This window comes from Astatotilapia calliptera, chromosome 5 (genome assembly GCF_964374335.1).
Source record: "Astatotilapia calliptera chromosome 5, fAstCal68.1, whole genome shotgun sequence".
NCBI lineage: Eukaryota > Metazoa > Chordata > Actinopteri > Cichliformes > Cichlidae > Astatotilapia > Astatotilapia calliptera.
In genome coordinates this window covers 10,379,008-10,387,882 of record NC_137426.1, presented here as the reverse complement: position 1 = coordinate 10,387,882, position 8,875 = coordinate 10,379,008, and the positions used below count along the sequence as shown (strand labels likewise).

Sequence of the window (8,875 nt, the reverse complement as noted above, 5' to 3'; positions counted from 1 at the left end):
TCAAAACATTTTTAAAAAAGAAATATTGGCTTACTTGGCCCAACATCAAGGTTTTAAAACGCCCATTAAATCTGTTATACTTTAAACATTTTAGCCGGGAATTTTATAGTTGTAAGTGCAATAATCTCTCTCTATGTCTGGTTCCACTCCAGCTGACAAACTACTGAACACTGAACAAAGTTAACATTTGGTGCAACTTTAAGTGGCATTAACAATTTCTCGTACCTTCTTTTTTCTATGTAGTGCAACATAATCGAGTCCAGAAAAGTCGATGCGATCGATTTTGCGGCCGGCTCTTATATTTCCCGTGCAGCCTTTGCTCCTTCCCTTTTCGCTGAATTCTTCAGCCATGGCTCCGATTGTGAGTAGTAGCCCGACCAAATAAAAGTGCACACAGGCCACTTATTTTAGCTTGTCTTTCCATTTATAGACTTGTATATACGTGTGCACAGTAATATAGAAGAAACGAGTGTTCACGTGCGATTTTGTTTGCCTTTTTTAACGTTTCGTCTCAAACCACGTTTTGCTAACTGTTAGCGCAAGCTAGCAGCGATCGACGTGAGGGTTAACAGGGTGCACGTAAACAGTTGTTCGTGGTTTTTGCAACATTCTTTTACGATATTTACTTGAAATGCTAGTATAAAATGTCTGGAACATATTGAACACGCTGTGACTAACCGCTAATAAAGATATCTGAAGACTATTGTTGTTTCCTTACGCTTCGCTTTGGGGGTTTTCCGAGTTTAAGCAACTTTCTCCATTTGTGTTAGAAGAGGCAGGTGGTTAAGAAGCCGGGTGGGAAGAAGAAGAAGCAGATCCTGAAGTTCACCCTGGACTGCACCCACCCTGTTGAGGATGGCATCATGGATGCTGCCAACTTCGTGAGTAGATCACCTCTGACAGAAATGACATCTTGTCTGGTAATCAGTGTAGCAGCTGTCAGACACAAATGCTCTGTGTCAGACACTACTGTCAAATAAGGGGCATCAATCAAAGCCCTGTATTAAGGATCCAGTCAGTTGATATTAAAAGAAAAGAGAGAGGGGGAAAAAAAGACAGATGTCAGTCATATGTTTATAAGAAACTCTGATCTGTAGTTCATAAAGAGGCCTTCATTTCTGGTGCTTGCTGTGTGTGACTTGCTGTGTCCTCTGCACATGCAGGAGCAGTTCCTGCAGGAGCGTATCAAGGTGAACGGCAAAGCTGGAAATCTTGGTGGTGGTGTGGTGTCCATTGAGAGGAGCAAGAGTAAAATTGCTGTGAACTCTGAAGTTCCCTTCTCAAAGAGGTAAATAAAAGAAAAACAGTGCAACTATGCCATATTGTATTATTTAACTGGTCATAGTCATTTGCCATCATACCAGCAATCCTCAGTAAATACTGTGCACAGTGCTTGCTTCAATGTCTAAAAAGACAAATGTTAAGTTTTTAAGAAAATCTCTGTTGTTTGTGTGGAATAGAGAAGTATGCAGAATCCTGTTGAATGTAATATTGAGGGAAATGAAACACATTTGACATTTCAGCCCCAGTAATATTTTAATAGACTTAATGAACAGACATGAGAAGACTCCAAACAAATATGGCTGTGTTTGGTTGTCACTTTAACAGTGGTTGCAAAATTTTACTGATACTCAGCCTGAATGTGTCTTCTGACTGATCATGCTGTCTTTGTGGTTTCCCACTTATTTGAGAGCTTGTGATCTGATTTTTTTTCCAGTTCCAGCACAAGTACATTTATCCAGTATTACATGAGCTGGTTTCACACAAGTGTGGCAATAAATACTCTGGACAGATACACCACTAGAGAGTATCTACCTTATGTGAGAAGCCAAGAAATCTCATAAAAATGCTTAAAAAAACAAAAGATTTTTAGGGATCAGATAAGTTCATCATTGCTTGCCACATTGTGCAACAAGGTCCTGCTGCACCCTAATGTGGGCATAACATCAAGTTTGATGTGTGTAGACATAACAATAAAAAATGACTGAATCGTAGGCTATGACACACAACTATAGTCTCTTCCTATGGTGTGTCATCTTTAATGTGTACTCGTGCTGCCCCAACTGCACAGTATTTTCTTCTATGCTTGAATTCATTACCTTTTTCACAAGTTTTACTGCCACATTTTTCTTTTGTGTGTGAAATTGTCATTGATCAGTGCCTAATTTCATGCTGCATTCCTGTTGGTTGATTTAACAAAACAAAAAAAGGTAGGTTGTAGCATAAATTTTGTAAGGTCAGTACTCACTAGGGTGTCGCGTGTCAGGTGCAGGAGGCAAAGTCTAGTATTTATTATTTGACCATACTGTCTACATACTGTGTCTACAGTACTAAGAAAATACAAATACCATTGTGTATTTAGAATGTCGGCATCGAAAGGTACCATAAGTATCGGTTCTGGTGACATGTGCCTAGTGTGGAAGTCTCGTCCTCTGGCAGTCAGTTCTGAAGAAACATCCCTGCTGCTTAAAGGTTCTTCTGTGAACACATGAAGCAGTCGAATCATATAATGAGAGTTTCAGAATTATTGTATTAATTGTGGATTTGTCTGAAGTTTTGTAAATATTTAGAAAAACCAAAACTAATATCTTAAAGTGAGATCTATTTCAATTTCGATTCAGATTTATTTATATAGCGCCAAATTACAACAACAGTTGCCTCAAGCACCTTCGAAACACAGATGTTACTGTGAAGTGTAGTACTTAATGTAACTGATTAGAGTGGCACAGCCAAAATGGTTATCTTATCTTGTTATATATATTTATTAGGCTGTAGCCACCACTTAATAATGATGCTAATTTTCTATTTGGACAATAAACAGTATTAACTGTATAATAACCTAGATATAATAATGGCATGTGTATTATACATCTGATCATTAAAGTACTTGAACTCATTTTTAAAACCGGCTGTACCAAAGTTGCAAAACATACACATGTCCACCTAATCTACATCTTTTAAATGTTGGGTTACGTGGATCTGTGTGTATTTCTGGAACTTTCCCTAACCACCTTCATGTCCACTTCATACTGTAATTGTTCAGTAAATTTTAAACACCACCACCAGAGGGGGACTGTGGCACTCTGTCTTAAATGAAGCATTTGGTATAACCAGTGTAGGTCTCCTAGGTTAGAGCTGATGCTAAAGCAAATTAATTTTGTGATCCCACTTTTCTGCTGGTCACTGTTATGGCAAAAACCGCACAGAGCTGTTTTTTTTTTTGTGCATTTGGGCTACTGAGAGTTTTAACTGTTGTATGCCATGTTTAACAATTTCTACACCTTCATATAAATGTAGAAAAACAGCAGGATTTTGCTGCTTTACGGTATATAAATTGTGAAATCTAAGGGCAGATCGACTCACACTCTTCTGCTCTCTGCTTCCATTTTCAGGTACTTGAAGTATCTTACCAAGAAGTATCTGAAAAAGAACAACCTCAGGGACTGGCTGCGGGTGGTAGCTAACACCAAGGAGAGCTACGAGCTGCGCTACTTCCAGATCAACCAGGATGAGGAGGAAGAGGACGAAGATTAAACCTTACGCCACTCTTAATAAAATACTTAGAGAGAAAACCCTTCATGGTCTTGTTTTATTTGGAAACATTTGGTTTGAGTATGTTATCTGGATCCCACACAGACGATAAAAACAGAGATAAGAACATGTGACTGTGCACTCTGATTTCATTTAGCGTTTTTCAAAAATAATCCTTGCTATTTAGATGCATGATGACAATTTTGCATGTGTAAATTGCATATAAACCTGACATTTTTAGATTTAGGAATGTTTTCTGGTTCTTTATTCTGATGTGGGATGGTGCTTTTTTTGTCACCTGGTTACAAAAATGTTTATTTGCATTGTGTGATTTGCCCCCACCCCCCTAAAATCCTGCAGGATGTGGGATGAGCTGGAACTCTCAGCCTTTCATTTGTATATTTTGATAAAAGATAAAGTGACGCTGAAGCTGATACTTCCTCTGCTCAGCTCTCTGTGGGGCATCCTGTGATACAGCTGTGGTAACCTTGACAACAGTTAGACCACTGGCAGTCAGGACTCCTCACAGCTTGCAGTCATCAGCCTGCACTTGTGTGTGCTTTGTCAGGACAGTGTGGTCGCTTGCAAGATGAAATCGAGTCGGGTGATAGTTAGTTGGGGGTTTTATGCCTTAATTGACGTCCAAATCAACCAAAACGTCCGTTTACACAAACGGTTTGGCTTCAAAATAGAAAGCAATGCTGTGTTTCCACCTGCAGACACACTTTGGAGTGGAGCTTGTGAGTGAATAGAGCAGCAGCTGTGCGAGAAAGTGGGAGAAGTTTCTGTCTCAATTCTCCGGACTTCCAAAAGGAAATGGACAGGCGCGGGGAGTGCATCCGTCTATTAGCAGCACACGGCGCTCGATGTGCATTTTTTTTGCACGCTACTAGTTGAAGTGGTAACTAGGAGAGTATGACTAACTAGTTGTGGGTGAAATTATGGGATGCATCGTCATGGCAACAGACCAGACGTCACAATCTGGGCATGTGTGTTCCATTTTTGTCTTTCTTATTTTTCAGACTGGAAGACCTGGATAGAGATCATTGGAATATATATATATTTATTTTTTTTTAAAATTTTTATTTTACTCGTGGAGAGAAAGCCCCATGTTCGTTGCACAGAAATAAAAAAAAAAATCTTACATTTTTCACAGCGACGAATACTATTCTTTTTGGGTGAAGAAAGAGACTGTGCTGCGGCGTCTGGAGGGTTAACTTTCAGTATTCCCAGCCTAAAAGGGGTTTGGGGGCTATGAGATAAAGATGCCGGGGTCGCTGAGCAATGAAGACGAGGGACAAGACGACATGGATTTTGAAGACGATATACCAGGTGAGGGAAAGGGGAGAGGCGGGGTGTCCTTCAGATAATTTTGCGCCGCTACGCCTTGAATGCGGGGAAAAGGGCTTGTCCTGCGTTCCTGAGACCGGAGAGGAGGGGTGGGGTGCAATAAGCAGAGTCATGCTATTATTTTTTTTTGTACGACCTGCAGTCTTAAAGGTGGCAAAGGGTTGTAGTTTTTTTTTTTAAATCTCTCCCCCCCACAGCTGTCCTCACATTCATCCTGATTTGGGGGCACGATGGAAACGCTGCTGCATGGTTTCTGTGGGCTGCCTTTTCTTTCACAGACTGCATGCGTGTACAAGTGAATGGCTTTGAGTCCAAACACAAGTTTTGTTCAGAGAGCTGTTAAAAAACCCGTACTTTGCTCGTTTCCGTGTCAGTGTGTCCATTGGCGATTTTCTGTCCCTTTTTAGCTCGTGGATGTGCTCTTTTGTGGAAAAAAAAGAAGGGGGGCTCCGGTGACAACGTGCGTGTTCATTTTGTTGTGGATGATGCGCTGCCGTTAGCGCTAGTGATTAGGAAGCTGTTTCAACTTTAATTCTTTTTTCTCCCACTGCATGGCCGCAGAGGTGTGAAAGCCACGTGTGGGCTACAGTAAACAGAGCTTATCAAGTGTGCTCCTTTGCCTTGGACGTTGATGACACCGGTTAGGTCACCGGCAGCCCTTCAGCTCTGGGTCGTGCGCGAACTGGAATTAACTCTAACCCACATTCTCTGCGTGCTGCTAATTCATTTCACATAGCAAGTTCATACAGGAGAACCTATGCAATAAAATTCTCCAGGCTGAAAAATGAACATGTCATTGACTCTGGCAGTGAACCAGCTTTCAGTGCTCCTACAGTTTCCTCCTTTAAAAAAAATGGTCAAGATCAAATCAAGTCACAGGGGGTTTTAAGATTCCCTAATTAATGACCATGCACAATAAGGTACTTGCCAAATTTTGGCCATTTTTGTTTTCTTTTGGCTGGTAAGTTTGTTAGACTTTCTGGCAGGTGTCAATCCTAGGGCACAGGGGAATCCCAGTCTTAGTTTTTTGGCAGGCATGGCTGTGGTTACTTGTGACATTTACTCAAATTGCTAACTGTGTGGTCCATAATGTACACCAAAGAGCAGGCATCATCAGAATCTTCATCTGCGCAACACAAACCCAGTTCTGAACTGCTAATGATTGGTTTCTTGATCTAGTGATGCAGCAGCTCAGGTGATGAAGTGCCCTCTTGTTGCAGCCTGCTGAGCTGAATATCCAGACATAAGATTGTCCCGTGCAGCCAATGAAGTTCCTTTTATTTTAAAGTTCTTATAGCTTGCTCCAAACATCAGATTGTTGATGTCAAGGGCATGATTTAAAAAGTCCTGCTTTGCCCTCTGCTTCACTTTCACATGTGGAAAATGTTTGTGGTTGTAAAATACACTCCAAAGCCAAAAACAAAAGTCAGAAAGGTCGGAAAGTAAGAGCCCTGCTTTGGATCAGAGAGCTAGTTTCAGCGAAGTCAAATCACCCCAAAAAAATGAGGTCAGCTGACTCCCTCAATATACTGAATGACCAAGTTTTTCCATCAGTGGTTTTTGTTCTTCCCCGATAACAAAGACATTTTCCTGGATGACAGTACTAGGATTCATTGGGTTAAAACATGAAAGAGCAATTCAATGAGCACGAGACATCATTTTCCAACAGGGACTGGCCACCGCAGAGTACAGACTTTAACCCCTCTAAGAATCTTTGGGATTTGCTAGAGAAGATTTAGCAGACTGTCAAGCCCATCGCCAATACAAGGCATGAAAGTAACACAGCTCTAGGTGGAAATAGGTGTTGTGACATTGCATAAGCTTATTGAAATGATGCCTTGATGAATGCTGGCCATGATCAAATGAAATATGTGAGTGTGTGACTGCTTTTTATTGGCCGATCAGTGTAGATTCAGCATGAAATGAAGCTTCTAAAATCCAATGCAATGTTTTCTCTAGCAGCAGGCCCTCCTCGTCTTAAGTGTTGCTCAAATAATGCAGTGATGTGGAGTATAGAATACGTGTGAAAGAAGGCACAAGAAGTTTTATTTATTAAACATCTTGCTGGTGTGTCTGTTGCATTGGTATTTGGTATTGCTCGTTACGGAGTGACGAAAAGTCATTTACTGGGACACTACTTCGGTGGCTTAATTGTGAGCAGTTGTCACAGTACTGAGTTGCCAAATTGCAATCCTTGCTCATTTCGTATGTGTGTTATAAAGCTCTTGAACATCTGAGGCTTTGAAGTGCTGTCACAAAAAATGAGGTAGAATGCATACAATTACGAAATTCAAGGGTACCACTGGTTACCATTTCTTAGACAGAAAAAGGTAATATACGCCACAATATTCAAAAATTACCTCTGCGTTTAACACAAGGTCTGAGTATTGTGATATCTGCATTATTTGAGAAAATCTTTTGCATTAAACACACATTTCTTTTGTTTATATACATATTTTTTGACGAGGGTAATTTGAACTTGCTAGTTTTTATGTGCATTTATGTGCATCTTAGCAGTAAGCAAGTGAAATAGGAGGCAGACAAAGAGAACGGAGAGTCAGAGGGGGAGTTAGAGCAACATCTGTGACTGCCATCCATATTTAGAGGGAGAATACAGGCACTGATGTGTGTCCTCAGTAACGCATTAGTTTGTTAAACATGTATAAGAAAGGAAGGCTGCAGCTGAATATGGCAGGTGAGTGAATATATGTCAGTATTAATTAAGTCAAAAAAATGAAGAATGTGTTTAAATTGCTTAAATATGCTTTGATGGGATTTTTGTAGTCATGTGTTTCAGGCTTCAAAAAAATTTTCTTGTAATATAATAAATACCAGTGTGATCCTCTATGATGACGCACAATGTACCTACTCGAGGGTAAATCTAGTGAAACTCCGACACAGTGGTCCATATTGGTTTTGTCATCATGAAATTGTTCACAAAAGGGAGTCAGTCTTTCTAGTCTGAAAATATGACTGTTTTATTGGAATAACTTTCTTTTAATTTGTCATATCACGCACTCATCACAACAAAATGCTGCGGATCAATTGTTATGCTGTTGATACATGAAGCACTTTCCAGACAGTTGATGACCTCATCAGCAGGCTTCAAAGTGATAGACAAGGTCAGAAATCCAGGTCAGAGTTTTCTACCATGAAGACACTTCAGTGCAATTAAAACACAACAGTGTGGGAGCACATTGTGTGGGGACTTCAGACCCCAAAATGCTATCCTATCACAGTCTTTATTTGTTGTGCCACGTAGTGTCCTAAGTCCCTTTGTTTCACTCTGGGCACTTACACTGTCACAGATTGTTCCATTGTGTTTTCTGTTTTAATTGCTTTGTTCTTCCATAAAATTGAAAGATTATCATGGGCTTTTGTGTGCCTACAAATGTTATCCCCAGTTGGAAAAGGGGCTATTTTTGGATCCCTCACTGTGAAAGTTGACACAGTTTTTTTTTCTTAATGTGTGTGTATGTAGCGTAAGCATAAAAAAACATGCTTTTAAATATATTTTTGCAAATGAGTGGAACATCATTTCTTATCTGTTTCCTACCTGTTTATATGGGATGTGCTATGACCTTAGAATAGATATACTACAATTTAATGATGCTATTTAGGCTTTATCCTTCCATCACTTAGATGATAACATTTTCTAATAATAGCCTACGGATGCTTTTGTCTGAAGGCATTTAAAGCCTGAGCCATAAGTACCTAATCGATGAAGATAGGAAACCCTTTGGCCTCGTCTTCCCTGCATTGTGGGAAGCAATGCTGGGCAGCATTAAGTGGGTATTTCCACACAGGGGCCAACAGAGAAATGACTAATGTGCTTTCCAGTAAACTCTATCTTCCTCACTTGGGACTCGTTCATGAATCTCCCTTCTAATGGGTCAGTCTGGTGGCCAAGCCCTTGCAGGAAGGTCAGAACTGTGTCTGTGCCACATTTTACAGAAGGCTTGTTTGCCAACTGGAGCTTTGGTCGTCTTCCTAA

The 8,875-nt window shown here is 40.3% G+C and overlaps 2 protein-coding genes across 4 annotated transcripts in view; both read left to right on the top strand.

Annotated features, from left to right (window-relative positions):
• The first annotated feature begins 116 nt into the window (after positions 1-116).
• rpl22 (ribosomal protein L22) lies at positions 117-3,572 on the top strand. Its single transcript, XM_026167164.2, has 4 exons — positions 117-361; positions 771-881; positions 1,164-1,288; positions 3,393-3,572. The coding sequence occupies exons 1-4, from the start codon at positions 272-274 to the stop codon at positions 3,532-3,534; spliced, it is 468 nt and encodes a 155-aa protein (XP_026022949.1). The 5' UTR covers positions 117-271; the 3' UTR covers positions 3,535-3,572.
• A 156-nt stretch (positions 3,573-3,728) lies between these two features.
• chd5 (chromodomain helicase DNA binding protein 5) overlaps positions 3,729-8,875 on the top strand; it is a 36,965-nt gene continuing 31,818 nt past the window's right edge. For all 3 annotated transcript variants that reach the window (XM_026167156.2, XM_026167158.2, XM_026167155.2), the window contains exon 1: positions 3,729-4,863. In XM_026167156.2, coding sequence (XP_026022941.1) covers positions 4,797-4,863 — 67 coding nt within the window. In that variant the 5' untranslated portion in view covers positions 3,729-4,796. The remainder of the gene's footprint in view (positions 4,864-8,875) is intronic.